The sequence below is a fragment of the Gigantopelta aegis genome, chromosome 6 (assembly GCF_016097555.1).
Source record: "Gigantopelta aegis isolate Gae_Host chromosome 6, Gae_host_genome, whole genome shotgun sequence".
Taxonomy (NCBI): Eukaryota; Metazoa; Mollusca; class Gastropoda; order Neomphalida; family Peltospiridae; genus Gigantopelta; species Gigantopelta aegis.
In genome coordinates, this window is record NC_054704.1 from 201,966 (window position 1) to 223,790 (window position 21,825).

General features: G+C 40.8%; 1 protein-coding gene across 1 annotated transcript in view; it reads left to right on the forward strand.

Moving 5' to 3' along the window:
- The first annotated feature begins 7,984 nt into the window (after positions 1-7,984).
- LOC121376360 overlaps positions 7,985-21,825 on the forward strand; it is a 51,498-nt gene continuing 37,657 nt past the window's right edge. Inside the window, exons 1-3 of the mRNA XM_041504209.1 lie at positions 7,985-8,625; positions 18,298-18,392; positions 19,229-19,369. Coding sequence (XP_041360143.1) covers positions 7,985-8,625; positions 18,298-18,392; positions 19,229-19,369 — 877 coding nt within the window. The remainder of the gene's footprint in view (positions 8,626-18,297; positions 18,393-19,228; positions 19,370-21,825) is intronic.

Here is a 21,825-nt window from a genome sequence, read left to right on the forward strand (position 1 = left end):
GTTTGTTATTAGCCATCTGTGTGAGATTATTAAACTTTGATACGCGAACAGCAGATGTTGAGTTCACACACGTCCATCGCTTGCCGTCTCCTCTCGGTCTGAACGAGGCTGATGGCTGTTGAATTCACACACGTCCATCGCTTGTCGTCTCGGTCTGATGGAGGCTGATGGCTGTGTGAATATTTAATAAACATCTAACAGCGGGTTGCGTCTCAACATCCACCATCATGGGTGGGAGCATCCAGCAGTGAGTGGCATATTGTTGTCTTCCGTAACTTGATATTCCATCTGCCCTACAAGCATGGAAATTGTGGACGGTATGGCGAGACCGATTAATCCCTTAACCAACACAAACTTTCAGATATAATAGTTATTCTTTCCTATTATTCATATGCTAAAAGGTACTAAAATATTAAATGTATAACCACTTATAATACGCCGCGTTAATCGAAACCGATATGCACTGAACAACATGACTAAAAATATCATAAATTGCCTTTTACATAATACATGATGATATTGAAAAAATAAAACTCTAGATTTAATACTACTGTACACGTGTTACGTTGCTGATGTTGTTGATGACCCGATGTTATGACAGTATTTTATTGTCATACTCCTGTAAAAGGCTTAACTGTATAGCTGAAACGTTATTGCATTTTATCTGTGTGTTTGTTTTTGTTGTTTTTCATCTGGATAATTTTAACACGGTTTTGTTAGTTTAAAATAACAAAATATCCCTAAAATATAGTAGAACGATGTCAAAGTAGAAGATAAACTGTGGTCATATGTGAAATGTATCGACACTTTAGCCAAGCGGTTGGATGCAAACCTTTAATCGGATGACTCGTATTATGTTGTATGCGAGATAAAAAGTGTGCATCCTGCCTCAGCCTATTAAACGCACCAGGCTGATCGGAAGGTCAGTGGTTTCAATCTTAAAATTAGCTCCACTGGTTAATTACTATTACCTGTGGATCCAACAGCACCCCGATGGAGCTCATGTCCAGTTGACGTTTTATTACTATTACCTGTGGATCCAACAGCACCCCGATGGAGCTCATGTCCAGTTGACGTTTTATTACTATTACCTGTGGATCCAACAGCACCCCGATGGAGCTCATGTCCAGTTGACGTTTTATTACTATTACCTGTGGATCCAACAGCACCCCGATGGAGCTCATGTCCAGTTGACGTTTTATTACTATTACCTGTGGATCCAACAGCACCCCGATGGAGCTCATGTCCAGTTGACGTTTTATTCCATCAATCAAAACCTTACTTGCAAAATTATGCCAGCGATTTGAAAAGAATTTGAAAACATTCGGAATTATGCCAAGGGTATGCCGGAAACTAATTTCAATATAAAATTTTAATGTTGAACTTTCGTTTCAAGACGGAAAAAAACCATGATAGTATAGCCATAAACTCTATTTATTCAAGTATACAATCCAGAGTTTATTACTGCACTTTTCCCCCCGTTTATTAATGTTGAAATAGACCAACAAGTTCGTCTATTGCTTGTGCGACAATCTAACTGAATTGGACCTCGGCTATATGAACCACGGTCGTAACAGTCGAGGACTCGGTATATAAACTTAAAGCAAAATGGTTACGATTATTATTTAATCCCGTTGCCATAGAAATGAATCAACGTTCGGCCATACAGTGTTAAAATAACTATCATTACTGATTATCTCAAGCTCTCGACTTATTATCTCAACTGCTCAACTTATTAACTTGAGCACTTGACTGATTATCTCAACTACTCAACTTATTAACTTGAGCACTTGACTTATTATCTCAAGCGCTCGACTTATTATCTCAACTGCTCAACTTATTAACTTGAGCACTTGACTTATTATCTCAACTGCTAAACTTATTAACTTGAGTGCTCGACTTATATTATGTCAAGAGTTTGACTGATTATCCTGAGTGTTTAACTTATGTTATAACTATTGAGTTTTTATCTCCAGTTATCGATTTGTTATCTCATTTGTTTGACTTATTATCTCCAGCGCTCGACTTATTATCTTGAGTTCTCAACTTCTGCATCAGTAACGAGAAAAACCCAATCAAATGAATGGATCCACCAAGGTGATTCGATCCTGCGACGCAAGCATCTCAGGCGAGCTCGCAACCTACTGAGCTAACCCCGTCCGCGCCCAGCCAAAAAGAGAATTGCAAAAGATAAAAACATACTTGATGATGAGAGTTAAAATGATGAGCGCTCCACATAACAAATCAGTAGCTCAACATAATGTTTCCAGTAGCAGCAAGGGATCTTTTATATGCACTTTGATAGGCTTTTCATATACCAGTCATGGGACACTGGTTGGGACGGGGAAAAAACATTCACAAAATGATCCACTGAGGAGATTCGTTTCTGTCACCGAAGAACCTCAGGTGAGCACTCTACCGACATTTATATCCCGCTCCCTTGAACCTCAGGTGAGCACTCTACTGACATTTATATCCCGCTCCCTTGAACCTCAGGTGAGCACTCTACTGACATTTATATCCCGCTCCCTTGAACCTCAGGTGAGCACTCTACTGACATTTATATCCCGCTCCCTTGAACCTCAGGTGAGCACTCTACCGACATTTATATCCCGCTCCCTTGAACCTCAGGTGAGCACTCTACTGACATTTATATCCCGCTCCCTTGAACCTCAGGTGAGCACTCTACTGACATTTATATCCCGCTCCCTTGAACCTCAGGTGAGCACTCTACCGACGTCTAGATCCCGCTCCCTTGAACCTCAGGTGAGCACTCTACTGACATTTATATCCCGCTCCCTTGAACCTCAGGTGAGCACTCTACTGACATTTATATCCCGCTCCCTTGAACCTCAGGTGAGCACTCTACTGACATTTATATCCCGCTCCCTTGAACCTCAGGTGAGCACTCTACTGACATTTATATCCCGCTCCCTTGAACCTCAGGTGAGCACTCTACCGACGTCTAGATCCCGCTCCCTTGAACCTCAGGTGAGCACTCTACCGACGTCTAGATCCCGCTCCCTTGAACCTCAGGTGAGCACTCTACTGACATTTATATCCCGCTCCCTTGAACCTCAGGTGAGCACTCTACCGACGTCTAGATCCCGCTCCCTTGAACCTCAGGTGAGCACTCTACTGACATTTATATCCCGCTCCCTTGAACCTCAGGTGAGCACTCTACTGACATTTATATCCCGCTCCCTTGAACCTCAGGTGAGCACTCTACTGACATTTATATCCCGCTCCCTTGAACCTCAGGTCAGCACTCTACTGACATTTATATCCCGCTCCCTTGAACCTCAGGTGAGCACTCTACTGACATTTATATCCCGCTCCCTTGAATCTCAGGTGAGCACTCTACCGACTACCGACGTCTAGATCCCGCTCCCTTGAACCTCAGGTGAGCACTCTACCAACGTCTAGATCCCGCTCCCTTGAACCTCAGGTGAGCACTCTACCGACTACCGACGTCTAGATCCCGCTCCCTTGAACCTCAGGTGAGCACTCTACCGACGTCTAGATCCCGCTCCCTTGAACCTCAGGTGAGCACTCTACCGACGTCTAGATCCCGCTCCCTTGAACCTCAGGTGAGCACTCTACCGACGTCTAGATCCCGCTCCCTTGAACCTCAGGTGAGCACTCTACCGACTACCGACGTCTAGATCCCGCTCCCTTGAACCTCAGGTGAGCACTCTACCGACGTCTAGATCCCGCTCCCTTGAACCTCAGGTGAGCACTCTACCGACGTCTAGATCCCGCTCCCTTGAACCTCAGGTGAGCACTCTACCGACGTCTAGATCCCGCTCCCTTGAACCTCAGGTGAGCACTCTACCGACTACCGACGTCTAGATCCCGCTCCCTTGAACCTCAGGTGAGCACTCTACCGACGTCTAGATCCCGCTCCCTTGAACCTCAGGTGAGCACTCTACCGACTACCGACGTCTAGATCCCGCTCCCTTGAAGCTCAGGTGAGCACTCTACCGACGTCTAGATCCCGCTCCCTTGAACCTCAGGTGGGCACTCTACCGACTACAGACGTCTAGATCCCGCTCCCTTGAACCTCAGGTGAGCACTCTACCGACGTCTAGATCCCGCTCCCTTGAACCTCAGGTCAGCACTCAACCGACTACCGACGTCTAGATCCCGCTCCCTTGAACCTCAGGTGAGTACTCAACCGACGTCTGTATCCCGCTCCCTTGAACCTCAGGTGAGCACTCAACCGACATCTAGACCCCGCTCCCTTGAACCTCAGGCGAGCACTCTACCGACGTCTATATCCCGCTCCCTTGAACCTCAGGTGAGCACTCTACTGACATTTATATCCCGCTCCCTTGAACCTCAGGTGAGCACTCTACCGACGTCTAGATCCCGCTCCCTTGAACCTCAGGTGAGCACTCAACCAACATCTAGATCCCGCTCCCTTGAACCTCAGGTGAGCACTCTACCGACGTCTAGATCCCGCTCCCTTGAACCTCAGGTGAGCACTCTACCGACTACCGACGTCTAGATCCCGCTTCCTTGAACCTCAGGTGAGCACTCTACCGACGTCTAGATCCCGCTCCCTTGAACCTCAGGTGAGCACTCTACTGACTACCGACGTCTAGATCCCGCTCCCTTGAACCTCAGGTGAGCACTCTACCGACGTCTAGATCCCGCTCCTTTGAACCTCAGGTGAGCACTCTACCGACGTCTAGATCCCGCTCCCTTGAACCTCAGGTGAGCACTCTAGCGACATCTAGATCCCGCTCCCTTGAACCTCAGGTGAGCACTCTACCGACATCTAGATCCCGCTCCCTTGAACCTCAGGTGAGCACTCTACCGACGTCTAGATCCCGCTCCCTTGAACCTCAGGTGAGCACTCTACCGACTACCGACGTCTAGATCCCGCTCCCTTGAACCTCAGGTGAGCACTCTACCGACTACCGACGTCTAGATCCCGCTCCCTTGAACCTCAGGTGAGCACTCTACCGACGTCTAGATCCCGCTCCCTTGAACCTCAGGTAAGCACTCTACCGACGTCTAGATCCCGCTCCCTTGAACCTCAGGTGAGCACTCTACCGACGTCTAGATCCCGCTCCTTTGAACCTCAGGTGAGCACTCTACCGACGTCTAGATCCCGCTCCCTTGAATCTTAGGTGAGCACTCTAGCGACATCTAGATCCCGCTCCCTTGTGGTAATAAGTGGAGCGTTCGAGGTCTTTAAAATAAGGAACATAGAAGTTTGTGTCCTAAATGTACCATCGTATTTACTAGTAGTCCATAAAACAAAACATTTTCCTTTGTGTCGAACATTGTTTGTTCCGCTTCAGCTTTTGGTGTCTAAATTTCGCATCTTCTTAGATACTTTAGGACATGCTAACAATGGGTAATACTCTCCATTGGACACGCTCATCATACACCGAAATTGCATATCGTTATGGTAAAGAAGTTGTTTGATCAGGGTTATAACATACACGAACTCCTGAAAGCCTTCAAACATTTTTATGGTAGACACTCGGAGGCTATTTCATGATATCCTGACTATCTGCATGAATGAACGAGTGTTTAACGCATGGGTGTCAATCCGGCTTTAAAAGTGGAGGGGACGTGCTAGTGTTTGTGTTTGCGCGCACACGTGTGTGTGATAAAGGAATGTCAATGAAAATCATAAAGCTACACATTAGTGGTTAAATGTTTAATATTTTAATTTTTTTGTTTATTTTTTGTTGTTGCTGTTGTTGTTTTTGTTGGTGGTGGTATTGTTATTGTTTTTGCTAAACGAAAAAGTGGGGAGGGGGGGGGGGGGGCACCTATATAGATTGTCCCCCGGCGTTGAAAAGTGAGGGGGACACGTCCCCCCTGTCCCCCACCGATCGACGCCCATGGTTTAACGACACCTAAGCACGGGAAATACATTGGCAATTGCGTGTCAAACTATGGTAAATCCAAACGATGCAATTATACCTTAGTTTGACGTTGTACATGCCTTTTCATTTTTTTTGGGTACATTTCCACTATGGGATTGATGGCTGTAGGCTATGCTCATGTCTCTAGACTACCACATGTGTCCTTGTTTGACTTGAATATTGTTTCACTTTCTTCCTTTATTAAAAACACGTTTAGTCCCGCACTCTGGATCAAATGACTTGAATTGAAAATGGAGGCTATTTAAACCAAAACATATAGATGAAATTAATATGCTAAATAATACAATAGCTCGTTATATTTGATCATTCTCCAGGCATGGTGGAGCGGGGGGGGGGGGGGGGGGGTGGTCTAGCTCTCTCCACACCCCATCCACTCCACCCAATAATTCTGAATAAAACATATTATTGGTAGTCAATCTTAAGGCAGAGATGAATTTTACTTATAGAATGCAGGAAATTTTATTTCAGGATATCTAGTTTTCAAACTTTTACAAGGAAGCATATCTCGAACCCCCTAGAAACTTTGCTTTACGCCCTCGATCTCAGTCAGACTCCCCGGCCCCCATTCCAATGTCTGCTTGCTTTCGCCGTGCCTGTTCTTCACATTTCATTCCATTATAATGTCTATAACATCATTAGCCAACAGTTAAATGTTTCACCATACTAATTACGGTGCCATAGGTTACAATACTACCAGCACAATATGAAACAAACTATGTCCAATAAATATCAATATTACACCTCCCCGAAGTGTTAACATTTAATGGCTCAATTTCGACATAATAGGATGTTGTTACAACTACCTTAGCTTCGCATAAAATTATAGTACTAAACTTTACAGGTTCCCCATACAATTTTCAAGCACAGGGGTACTTGACACAGTGGTACTGGGTGAAATAAAATTGCATACGTTTATTGCGGAGATGAAACAATGTTTAACCAAAAACACTGTCATATTTATCACCAACGGTAGGACTAGACCCGATATTAACATGCACCTCTCATTCGGACTCACCTTGGTCTTATTTGGTATTAATATGAACAAACTTGATTGGCCACATTTTATTTCAAAGTATTGACTTAATAGGGCTTTTGTATTCTTCATAGCGCCATATTTGCAGAACTCGGTGCATGTAATGTTTTTGATCGCATAGACAGACCATCGACTGGACATATGATGGGTTACACGGTAAAATAGCACATAGGAAGTCGTTAATATCACATGACCACTTGCATGTAGTGGATGTCCACAATTCAGTAAAGGTTTCCTCCTTTGTAGGAGAATGTTTTAGCTGCAAATATAAAGCAAATAAAGACAATTCATGCAAAATTTGATGGCGGCCATTTTGAATTATGACATCACTTGATCAAAATGAGGCAAGGTACGAATGATTCTTTCACGCTGTAACCTAACTACATAAGAAAAATGGACGTCATCTTTCATATAACACATTCCCATGTTTAAAGAAACAGGTTGTATGTATGAGGACTGATCTTGTTTGATTTTAGATACAACAATAACAATGGTTTCATGCATCATTCAACCGTATTCTAAAACACATGCACAAACGTTAGAAATGAAAAAAATAGTGAAAATAACCAGTTGTATTTGATCATTATCTTGTATCTTGTAAACATTAAAAACACTAAACACAAACCGACTGTTCAAAGGAATATTCAAGAAAAATAACCCTGTGTCGTCAGTGAGTTGAGAATTCGTAGGCGTTCATACAGGAATATGATAAGTAGAGGTAGGCAGTATGAATTGGAAACTTTTTAACTTTTTAGCTTTTTAAAATAAGTTACTCAGTGAAAATCACATGTCAATTATATTTCTGGTAAAACTAACATCTATTAATTAGTTCTAAACCAGTATTTATTGGCTCGGATTCGGTATCTTTAACAAGCATGTCTTAGCTTTATGTATCCGGTGTCTTTCGTGTTGACAACTGTGACAATTGTGTCTGTTGCTATGATACTTATAATGAGTGTACATTTCAGGTGTGTTTCCCTGGATACGGTGCGCCTGTGCGGTAAGACGTTCATTACCAGGAGTTTAGAACAGTCTTTACAAAATGGCGGCGTCGTGGAGCTGTGTCGCCCTATCGCTGCTTCTCAGTCGACTTGTATCTGGAGGATTCGTCACCAGCTGTGGCGGGAAGCTCACCGAGCCCCGTGGCTACATCCAGACGCCCAACTTCCCAAACCGGTTTCCGATCCCGATTTCGTGCGAGTGGGTGATCCACGCTCCCCCCGACAACAAGATCGTCATCTACTTCACGCAGTTTTACGTGAAAAAGTCGTTCACGATGTCTGAGTACGACTATTTCGAGTCGTCGACGACGTTCAAGGGGAAGAACATCTTGGGCGAGGTGCACTTCGAGGACGCGCTGACGTCGATGACGGCGTACAAACCGTACGTGGTGGTGGAGTTCAAGGTGCGGGACCACAACAACCTGCACCTGCGGGTGGAGGAGTACCTCCAAGACGTGTACGGCTTCAACATCACCTACGAAACCCTCCCCCTGACTGTCGCGCGCCGACACTCGTGTTCCGTCGACCAGTGTTCGTACCTCGGCAACTGCGTGGCCAACCACGATTACTCGGAGTACAGGTGCGAGTGTTTTGCCAACTACTCCGGCACCGAGTGTCAGTACGGACCCTACTGCAACCCGACCATGGGGCTCAACCAGTGTGAGAACAACGGCCAATGTCGGTGAGTATACACTTAGTGTCGGTGGCCAGTCAGTATATATACTGCAACCCGACCATGGGGCTCAACCAGTGTGAGAACAACGGCCAATGTCGGTGAGTATACACTTAGTGTCGGTGGCCAGTCAGTATACATACTGCAACCCGACCATGGGGCTCAACCAGTGTGAGAACAACAGCCAATGTCGGTGAGTATACACTTAGTGTCGGTGGCCGGTCAGTATACATACTGCAACCCGACCATGGGGCTCAACCAGTGTGAAAACAACGGCCAATGTCGGTGAGTATACACTTAGTGTCGGTGGCCGGTCAGTATACATACTGCAACCCGACCATGGGGCTCAACCAGTGTGAGAACAACGGCCAATGTCGGTGAGTATACACTTAGTGTCGGTGGCCGGTCAGTATACATACTGCAACCCGACCATGGGGCTCAACCAGTGTGAGAACAACGGCCAATGTCGGTGAGTATACACTTAGTGTCGGTGGCCGGTCAGTATACATACTGCAACCCGACCATGGGGCTCAACCAGTGTGAAAACAACGGCCAATGTCGGTGAGTATACACTTAGTGTCGGTGGCCGGTCAGTATACATACTGCAACCCGACCATGGGGCTCAACCAGTGTGAGAACAACGGCCAATGTCGGTGAGTATACACTTAGTGTCGGTGGCCAGTCAGTATACATACTGCAACCCGACCATGGGGCTCAACCAGTGTGAGAACAACGGCCAATGTCGGTGAGTATACACTTAGTGTCGGTGAGTATACACTTACAGTGTTGGTGGCCAGTCAGTATACAATTATCATGTCCGTGTCGAGTGAATATACAATTATAGTGTAAGTGAGTACACAGTTATAGTGTGTGCGTACACTGTTATAGTGTCTGTGAGTATAAACAGTTATAGTGTCTGTGGGTATACACGGTTATAGTGTCTGTGAGTATACACATTTATAGTGTTTATGAGTATACAAAGTTATAGTGTTTATGAGTATACACAGTTATAGTGTCTGTGGGTACACACAGTTATAGTGTATGTGAGTATACACAGCTATAGTGTTTATGACTATACAGAGTTATAGTGTTTATGAGTATACACAGTTATAGTGTCTGTGGGTACACACAGTTATAGTGTCTATGAGTATACACATTTATTGTGTTTATGAGTGTACACAGTTAGAGTGTCTATGAGTATACACAGTTATAGTGTCTGTGGGTATACAGTTATTGCTAATCTTTGAGGATATTCACAATAACTATATATTTCTATGGAGCATGTTGTTTTAGTCTACAAGGTAAGATGTGACAGTAATCTGTTGACGTAGGTTATTACTGAACTGTGGCTGTTTTAACCACGACTATACTGTAAAGTGTCACAGGGATCTGTAGACGTAGGTTATTACTGAACTGTGGCTGTTTTAACCACGACTATAACGTAACGTGTGACAGGGATCTGTAGACGTAGGTTATTACTGAACTGTGGCTGTTTTAACCACGACTATACCGTAACGTGTGACAGGGATCTATCGACGTAGGTTATTACTGAACTGTGGAAGTTTTAACCACGACTATACGGTAACGTGTGACAGGGATCTGTAGACGTAGGTTATTACTGAACTGTGGCTGTTTTATCCACGACTATATGGTAACGTGTGACAGGGATCTATAGACGTAGGTCATAACTGAACTGTGGCTGTTTTAACCACGACTATACCGTAACGTGTGACAGGGATCTGTAGACGTAGGTTATTACTGAACTGTGGCTGTTTTAACCACGACTATACCGTAACGTGTGACAGGGATCTGTATACGTAGGTTATTACTGAACTGTGGCTGTTTTAACCACGGCTATACCGTAACGTGTGACAGGGATCTATAGACGTAGGTTATTACTGGACTGTGGCTGTTTTAACCACGACTATACTGTAACGTGTGACAGGGATCTGTAGACGTATGTTATTACTGAACTGTTGCTGTTTTAACCACGACTATACCGTAACGTGTGACAGGGATCTGTAGACGTATGTTATTACTGAACTGTGGCTGTTTTAACCACGGCTATACCGTAACGTGTGACAGGGATCTATAGACGTAGGTTATTACTGGACTGTGGCTGTTTTAACCACGACTATACTGTAACGTGTGACAGGGATCTGTAGACGTAGGTTATTACTGAACTGTGGCTGTTTTAACCACGACTATACCGTAACGTGTGACAGGGATCTGTAGACGTAGGTTATTACTGGACTGTGGCTGTTTTAACCACGACTATACTGTATCGTGTGACAGGGATCTATAGACGTAGGTTATTACTGAACTGTGGCTGTTTTAACCACGATTAAAAGGGACGGTGTGACAGGGATCTGTAGACGTAGGTTATTACTGAACTGTGGCTGTTTTAACCACGATTAAAAGGGACAGTGTGACAGGGATCTGTAGACGTAGGTTATTACTGAACTGTGGCTGTTTTAACCACGACTACAAGGGAAGATGTGACAGGGATCTGTAGACGTAGGTTATTACTGGACTGTGGCTGTTTTAACCACGACTACAAGGGACCGTGTGACAGGGATCTATAGACTTAGGTTAGTACTGAACCTCACACTGTACGTCAGCGAGTCTGTGAGGAAGTAGACCATGAACTGGGTGGTGTGGCGGAGTGGTACATTAGAAAAAAGTCATTTATGCGATGTGATGACACAGATAAACATACTTAGTTTCTCGATACTGCTCGTTATGTGTTTGAATAAATAAACACGTCTAGTAAAGACATTTCTCCCCAGACCGTCACTGACTTGATTAAAAGCTAGCAGAACACACTCTGTTTAATGGAATCGTTCCTTTGGAGTCAACACATTCTGTTATAAAATATTAATTTGTAAATGCCATCATATAGAACATATGTTTTCCCACAGGACAAATATAAGAGCACTCGGTTAAAATATTCTGTGTCTACTATATTTACCATTACTGAACTGCATTTAAACCGTAACTAATCTGAACGACAACACCGTTATTCGTGATCAAGACAGTATGTCTGTACAATGTAGAGTCGAATGGGTGTTTGGAATCTCTAGCTAGTGCCTCCTCTATAAGAGGACAGCCACTCCTGAGGAATCTCTGGCTAGTGCCTCCTCAATAAGAGGACAGCCACTCCTGAGGAATGAACAACACATCCTGTTGGTCGCCACAAAGCGGACGGCTACCCCCAGACTAGCCACTCCTGAGGAATGAACAACACATCCTGTTGGTCGCCACAAAGCGGACTGCTAGCCCCAGACCAGTTTACTAAATCAAAACTAGCACCGGACATAGCTCAATGGAATAAATATAGCTGTTATGACTTGTACTCATGAACCACTGTCAAACAGCGATAATATCAGGTGTTGGCAAAAGGCCTGATAAGGGGAGTATAGTCGTGTGAGTGGTGATTAAAGGCGTACAGTCGTGTGTGTGGTGATTAGAGGTGTACAGTCGTGTTAGTTTGGTGATTAGAGGCGTACAGTCGTGTTAGTGTCTGACTATATCTGACAAATACCTAAAACATAATATTAAAAATAGTAAACTATATACACTTAATATTACTACTAAATATATCTCTGTGAGTGGCAGTGGCAGTTCTCTCACAGACATTATAATATATCTCTCTGTGAGTGGCAGTTCTCTCACAGACATTATAATATATCTCTCTGTGAGTGGCACTTCTCTCACAGACATTATAATATCTCTCTCTGTGAGTGGCAGTTCTCTCACAGACATTATAATATATCTCTTTGTGAGTGGCAGTTCTCTCACAGACATTATAATATATCTCTCTGAGAGTGGCAGTTCTCTCACAGACATTATAATATATCTCTCTGTGAGTGGCAGTTCTCTCACAGACATTATAATATCTCTCTCTGTGAGTGGCAGTTCTCTCACAGACATTATAATATATCTCTGTGAGTGGCAGTGGCAGTTCTCTCACAGACATTATAATATATCTCTCTGTGAGTGGCAGTTCTCTCACAGACATTATAATATATCTCTCTGTGAGTGGCAGTTCTCTCACAGACATTATAATATATCTCTCTGTGAGTGGCAGTTCTCTCACAGACATTATAATATATCTCTCTGTGAGTGGCAGTTCTCTCACAGACATTATAATATATCTCTGTGAGTGGCAGTGGCAGTTCTCTCACAGACATTATAATATATCTCTCTGTGAGTGGCAGTTCTCTCACAGACATTATAATATATCTCTTTGAGAGTGGCAGTTCTCTCACAGACATTATAATATATCGCTCTGTGAGTGGCACTTCTCTCACAGACATTATAATATATCTCTCTGTGAGAGTGGCAGTTCTCTCACAGACATTATAATATATCTCTCTGTGAGTGGCACTTCTCTCACAGACATTATAATATATCTCTTTGAGAGTGGCAGTTCTCTCACAGACATTATAATATATCTCTCTGTGAGTGGCACAGTTCTCTCACAGACATTATAATATATCTCTGTGAGTGGCAGTGGCAGTTCTCTCACAGACATTATAATATATCTCTCTGTGAGTGGCAGTTCTCTCACAGACATTATAATATCTCTCTCTGTGAGTGGCAGTTCTCTCACAGACATTATAATATCTCTCTCTGTGAGTGGCAGTTCTCTCACAGACATTATAATATATCTCTGTGAGTGGCAGTGGCAGTTCTCTCACAGACATTATAATATCTCTCTCTGTGAGTGGCAGTTCTCTCACAGACATTATAATATATCTCTCTGTGAGTGGCAGTTCTCTCACAGACATTATAATATATCTCTGTGAGTGGCAGTGGCAGTTCTCTCACAGACATTATAATATATCTCTCTGTGAGTGGCAGTTCTCTCACAGACATTATAATATATCTCTCTGTGAGTGGCACTGGCAGTTCTCTCACAGACATTATAATATATCTCTCTGTGAGTGGCAGTTCTCTCACAGACATTATAATATATCTCTGTGAGTGGCAGTGGCAGTTCTCTCACAGACATTATAATATATCTCTGTGTGTGGCAGTGGCAGTTCTCTCACAGACATTATAATATATCTCTCTGTGAGTGGCAGTTCTCTCACAGACATTATAATATATCTCTCTGAGAGTGGCAGTTCTCTCACAGACATTATAATATATCTCTCTGTGAGTGGCAGTTCTCTCACAGACATTATATATATCTCTGTGAGTGGCAGTGGCAGTTCTCTCACAGACATTATAATATATCTCTCTGTGAGTGGCAGTTCTCTCACAGACATTATAATATATCTCTCTGTGAGTGGCAGTGGCAGTTCTCTCACAGACATTATAATATATCTCTCTGTGAGTGGCAGTTCTCTCACAGACATTATAATATATCTCTGTGAGTGGCAGTGGCAGTTCTCTCACAGACATTATAATATCTCTCTCTGTGAGTGGCAGTTCTCTCACAGACATTATAATATCTCTCTCTGTGAGTGGCAGTTCTCTCACAGACATTATAATATATCTCTGTGAGTGGCAGTGGCAGTTCTCTCACAGACATTATAATATATCACTTCTCTCACAGACATCTCTGAGTGGCAGTTCTCTCACAGACATTATAATATATCTCTTTGAGAGTGGCAGTTCTCTCACAGACATTATAATATATCGCTCTATGAGTGGCACTTCTCTCACAGACATTATAATATATCTCTCTGTGAGTGGCAGTGGCAGTTCTCTCACAGACATTGTAATATATCTCTGTGTGTGGCAGTGGCAGTTCTCTCACAGACGTTATAATATATCTCTGTGAGTGGCAGTGGCAGCTCTCTCACAGACATTATAATATCTCTCTCTGTGAGTGGCACTTCTCTCACAGACATTATAATATATCTCTGTGAGTGGCAGTGGCAGTTCTCTCACAGACATTATAATATATCGCTCTGTGAGTGGCAGTTCTCTCACAGACATTATAATATATCGCTCTGTGAGTTCTCTCTGTGAGTGGCAGTTCTCTCACAGACATTATAATATATCTCTCTGTGAGTGGCAGTTCTCTCACAGACATTATAATATATCTCTCTGTGAGTGGCAGTTCTCTCACAGACATTATAATATATCTCTTTGAGAGTGGCAGTTCTCTCACAGACATTATAATATATCGCTCTGTGAGTGGCACTTCTCTCACAGACATTATAATATATCTCTCTGGTAGTGGCAGTTCTCTCACAGACATTATGCGCGCAATCTTGTCTCTGTGAGTAGGTCGTATGACTTTCAGACTACTAATTGCATAGTATGTCATAAAAAGGGTATCGCCCCTTGTACCCCCAGGATCTGCCTGTGTAACATACCGACATGTCTCTGCATAATAGAAAAACCTTGAAACATTTCAGTCGGTAGAGGATTTACCTGCGCTACTTGACTTGAAGGAAGGAAATGGTTTATTTAACTCAACACATTGTTTTATCTACGGTTATATGACGTCAAACACATGGTTAAGGACCACACAGATATTGAGAGAGGAAACCCGCTGTCGCCACTTAATGGGCTGCTCTTTTCGATTAGCATCAATGGATCTTTTATATGCACCATCCCACAGACAGGATTGCACATACCACGGCCTTTGATACACCAGTCGTGGTGCACTGGCTCGAACAAGAAATAGCCAAATAGGCCCACCGACGGGGATCGATCCTAGACCGATCGCGCATCAAGCGGGCGCTTTATCACTGGGTTACGTCCCGCCCTCACTTGAGTTGAAAGATTGCATCCCTTAGGTGAACCCAAAATCTTATTGCTTAGGTTTTCCTGTCTTAACCCCACGCCTGGTACACCAAAGGAAGGGTATAGCGGTTTCCTCTTAGATTATATGAACACTATGACATACAATAGCCGCTGATAAGTAAATGAATGTGCTCTAATGGTGTCGTTGAACAAAACAAACTTTAACTGTCTGGCTCTATGATACTCCAACGTAAGGCATGTGTCGATGTTTTTGGTAATAGCAATTATGGTAAAGTGCATTTTCTTGCATGGTGTATTACGGTTAAAAGCACTTTCCGTGCTCTGAGGATGCTGGTCTGGTTAAAGCACAGACATCTGTATTCATTATTGCCTTTCCAGAGGCCCAGTATGTTTTCTTTCTCCTACCACTGAATAAAAACATTTCGTCACAGCAGCCAAACGAACACTGGTAATGAAAGACACCTGTCAGAACCTAGATTTCAAGACATCGCATGGGCATCCAGTTATCGAAAAGTGTTTCCATCATCAAAAGCAAACCATGGCTAGAAAAATATTCAGTTTCACGGATGTTGCTGCGCTTGCCAGGACCAAGACAACTGTCCATTGTGCGTATTCGGATCTTAGAATGTCCTTCACTGACAGCATTACCTACTTAAACTTAAAGCAAAATGTGTCTGTACTAAAATGTAATAAATCCTGCAACAGTCTTCCTTCGAGAAAGATGCTGTTGTTCTCTGGATTTATTATGAGTTAGAGGTCATTTGAAAAAAACATTATTCATCTTGAAACGATCTGCGAAACAAGCCATTCCTTAATAAATATATCATACTGGTCATTGCCCATCTTAATAAGTCTGTTCATCATATTATTGAAAGCTTGGACTTCAATGCCTTCAATTCATTATCATCAAGAAGATTTGCTAAGACATTGACAGCTGCCATATTCATATGAAGGCATCTGAGAAGCACAATTAAGTGATATTCACGATGACTTAATGAACATAATATACATTCGATCCGTATATCATTGACATACAAAGGTGGTCCAAGATGATTATGAACATTTGGTAGTGGGAAAGTAACTTTCATCTTCACCACACACATTGAGTGATGAATAGGCTGCGTCACAAAAGAGCATACAAGAGAAATGATGGTCACATTCTTCTCATGGGTGGTACTGATTGGTTGATGGGCATCATGGAATATAAACCACGAAATATTTTTACTTTCAACCCCACCGCACAATTCAAAAATTAGTCCAGGTGCATGTGACTCATATGTCCTACAAGGTTCATGTCTGCAATATGTACATCAACTGGGCATATGCACTACCCAGGGTAAAATTATCCTGTGAATGTTTGCAACATAATTAAATATGTAAGTCACTTTCCCCAAAGAGACAAGGTGGTCATAACCCTTCTCCAAAGAACCGCGTTTGTCATTAATTATGATGCTGCCCTTGAAATATTTATTAAATAGAAGCCATACTAGTCTAGTATAAACTATGTAAATATGTAATGTTACCTATAAAAAAAACCCATGAAATTATCATTAAGCAGTAAACTACAAGATGTGTACTGGACTTATATATGTAAATCTGTGTAATTAAGTGTGTAAATAACAATAAATACTCGTATGTTCAATTCTGACACCTACACTGGCTTTCATGGCAGCCAAAGTGGCCATTTTAAAAAATGGCTGTCACAACAATCACACAATAAAGCTGAAATGTTCCTATTTCAAAAATATTTCTTAAGATATGTTTTAAAATGCCAAATTTGTCCTTGGTGGTGATGAGTCGGATGATGATGTTAATATTGAGTTAAACCTTTTAGTTGAAATGCACACATAAAACATATTAGAAGGCAGGTAATATAGTATGCTCACCAGAATAAAAATAATTTAGGCACATATGAATTTATAATACAAACTAAATTCGCAAATGATTTTAGAATAAGAGAGAGACTTTTGAAAACTATATTTAATTAAAAATGGTTATTAACATGTTTTAACATATTCATACATAGTATTGACTTATTTGTACAATACTCACCACAAGCTATCCATCGATATACTACACGTCCATGTACTAAAGAAAAAACACCGCTCAGTGACTGTCACTCTCACGTTGATGTATAAGTGGAATTTGGGTACTGACCTTGAACAAAATCAAAATGACCTTGACCTTCATTTTTTGGTAATCTACATATTATAACATTTACAATCATGGATGGTTGCAAAAATTAACATTCAAGTCCCACGGAATTACATATGCCCCTACACTACACAGTAATGTTTCTTTGTTCGTCATGATTTGGCTACACTCGCTGTAATCGTAATACGTTCATGTTTTATTCTCCATTTTAAACCAAACGGCGGGCCACTATTTTACTGGTTTGTCTTACAAATTGTATTATTCTCCATTTTAAACCAAACGGCGAGCCACTATTTCACTGGTTTGTCTTACAAATTGTATTATTCTCCTTTTAAACCAAACGGCGGGCCACTATTTCACTGGTTTGTCTTACAAATTGTTTTTTAATCGTGACAAACTTGTATGTCGTGGGGATGCAGCCGATAATAACTGTCAATAGCGATAGACCACGAGTTTAATAAAACTGTAGGATTGTTTTTATTTTGCATTAGTTATAAGACGGTGAGGCGGAATTTTGAGTTTAATAAAACTGTGGTTTTCTTTGTATTTTGCATTAGTTAAATGATGTTATAATAATTAACATGGGACGAGATTTTAAGTTTAATAAAACTGTAATTGTGTTTGTATTTTGCATTAGTTAAATGATGTTATAATAATTAACATGGGACGAGATTTTAAGTTTATTAAAACTGTAATTGTGTTTGTATTTTGCTTTAGTAATTGACGTTATAATGTGGTGAGATTGTACCTAAAGACTTAACCCTGAAGGGTTGTTTGCCAATCTGTTTCGTCTTGCAGCTACTTCTACGGCTCCATGGTCAACACGTGCGTGTGTCTTCCGGGCTACGACGGCGTCAAGTGCCAGATCAAGAAGAAACGACATTTTCACTCAGGTAGGAGTCGAACGGTTTTCAACAACTTTGACATCGCAACGATCAGGCGATAATCTGACGTGTGATATTATAGGGGATTCGTCTGTAGTTTTGTTCCTGGAGACATCGACAAAACAAAAAATTGTAACCACAAGCTAAAATAATGTTAAAATACCAATCATCAAGTGGCCTTTGTAAATGTCAGAACATAAACTGCATGCACAAATGGGTATGGGTATTATGAGAATGTTCTCTATTAGTTACAGCAGCGTGAACCAGTTTTAAGAAAAAAACTAAATAAAGAAAATACACGATGCAAGTTGAAAACATGAGATATGTGGATAATGTTGGCATACTAAAGCTTATTGTATAATGCCAGGCCCTTCCGCATATGATAGTTTTGTACATAGTTAAGAAAACCAGTCGAATCGAAGAAATGGGGATTTCAAACTAACACCGAATATGAAGTATGGAAATTACCACGTGTATCGGTACAGGTGGTGTGTAGCGCAATACGTAATGTTTCGTCTTTGAACCATGATCTATCCGTATCCCGATAATACGGCGCATCCCTTACAAACATACTCATACAACAACGATGTAACCATGAACTTTAAATTATGTTCGTGTTATGAGCTAAGTGGTATTGGTAAAAGCCGGTAAGTGGTAGCTGTTACCATAAACATGTGACATTTATAACTTTAATTGTAGTGTCAGTTTAATGTCAGTGAGTGATATATAGTTAATTGTAGTGTCAGTTTAATGTCAGTGAGTGATATATAGTTAATTGTAGTGTAAGTTGCTAAATGACAGTGAGAGTGATATGTGTAATCGTCGTCTAAGTTAATGAATTTCAGTGGAGGTGAAATCTTTAATGTGTCTTTCATTGCTGCCCAAGTGCGTCGCCGGATGCAGTGACCGCTATGAACGGACTAACAGCGGAGTTTCTACTGCTTCTGCGGTTTTGGTTTCCGCTTTCACGTGTGCTATGCTTCATGGTACAAATGTCCAACGAATTTAGTGTTTAGGTTATGGGATTAAAACTGTATCTTAAAGGTCATATCAAAGTTGCATAATGGCGGCTTCCAGCCAATATTATTTATTTATTTTTGTTTTGCAATGTAAACATAACACCTGTAATTATATACTAATCAAACATTACAAGCAGATCATTTAATTTACCAGAAGACGAAAGGGGAATCTTTACAGAACGACCGGCGTAACTGATTACACGTCTTTGTAGTATACAGTGTCAGTTTGTAATAAACTGATTACACGTGTTTCTATGATACAGTGTCAGTTTGTAATAAACTGATTACACGTGTTTCTATGATACAGTGTCAGTTTGTAATAAACTGATTACACCTGTTTGTAGCATACAGTGTCAGTTTGTAATAAACTGATTACAAGTGTTTGTATCATACAGTGTCAGTTTGTAATCAACTGATTACAAGTATTTATGTCATACAGTGTCAGTTTGTAATAAACTGATTACACGTATTTGTAGCATACAGTGTCAGTTTGTAATAAACTGATTACACGTGCTTACATGATACAGTATCAGTTTGTAATAAACTGATTACACGTGTTTGTAGGATACAGTGTCAGTTTGTAATAAACTGATTACACGTGTTTGTAGGATACATATTATTTATTTATTTTTGCTTTGCAATGTAAACATAATACCTGTAATTATATACTAATCAAACATTACAATCATTTAATTTACCAGAAGACGAAAGGGGAATGTTTACAGAACGACCGGCGTAACTGATTACACGTGTTTATATGATACAGTGTCAGTTTGTAATAAACTGATTACACGTGTTTATATGATACAGTGTTAGTTTGTAATAAACTGATTACACGTGTTTATATGATACAGTGTCAGTTTGTAATAAACTGATTACAAATGTTTATATGATACAGTGTCAGTTTGTAATAAACTGATTACACGTGTTTATATGATACAGTGTCAGTTTGTAATAAACTGATTAGACGTGTTTATATGATACAGTGTCAGTTTGTAATAAACTGATTACACGTGTTTATATGATACAGTGTCAGTTTGTAATAAACATATTAAACTGATTACAAGTGTTTATATCATACAGTGTCAGTTTGTAATAAACTGATTACAAGTATTTATGTCATACAGTGTCAGTTTGTAATAAACTGATTACACGTGTTTATATGATACAGTGTCAGTTTGTAATAAACTGATTACACGTGTTTGTAGCATACAGTGTCAGTTTGTAATAAACTGATTACACGTGTTTATAGCATACAGTGTCAGTTGTAATAAACTGATTACACGTGTTTTTACCATACAGTGTCAGTTTGTAATAAACTGATAACACGTGTTGGTAGCATACAGTGACAGTTTGTAATAAACTGATTACACGTGTTTATATGATACAGTGTCAGTTTGTAATAAACTGATTACACGTGTTTATATGATACAGTGTCAGTTTGTAATAAACTGATTACACGTATTTATACGATACAGTGTCAGTTTGTAATAAACTGATTACAAATGTTTATATGATACAGTGTCAGTTTGTAATAAACTGATTACACGTGTTTATATGATACAGTGTCAGTTTGTAATAAACTGATTAGACGTGTCAGTTTGTAATAAACTGATTACACGTGTCTGTAGCATACATATTATTTATTTATTTTTGCTTTCCAATGTAAACATAATACCTGTAATTATATACTAATAAAACATTACAATCAGATCATTTAAATTACCAGAAGACGAAAGGGGAATCTTTACAGAACGACCGGCGTAACTGATTACACGTCTTTACATCATACAGTGTCAGTTTGTAATAAACTGATTACACGTGCTTATATCATACAGTGTCAGTTTGTAATAAACTGATTACAAGTGTTTATATCATACAGTGTCAGTTTGTAATAACTGATTACACGTGTTTATATGATACAGTGTCAGTTTGTAATAAACTGATTACAAGTGTTTGTATTATACAGTGTCAGTTTGTAATAAACATATTAAACTGATTACAAGTGTTTATATCATACAGTGTCAGTTTCTAATAAACTGATTACAAGTATTTATGTCATACAGTGTCAGTTTGTAATAAACTGATTACACGTGTTTATATGATACAGTGTCAGTTTGTAATAAACTGATTACACGTGTTTGTAGCATACAGTGTCAGTTTGTAATAAACTGATTACACGTGTTTATAGCATACAGGGTCAGTTGTAATAAACTGATTACACGTGTTTTTACCATACAGTGTCAGTTTGTAATAAACTGATAACACGTGTTGGTAGCATACAGTGACAGTTTGTAATAAACTGATTACACGTGTTTATATGATACAGTGTCAGTTTGTAATAAACTGATTACACGTGTTTCTATGATACAGTGTCAGTTTGTAATAAACTGATTACACGTGTTTGTAGCATACATATTATT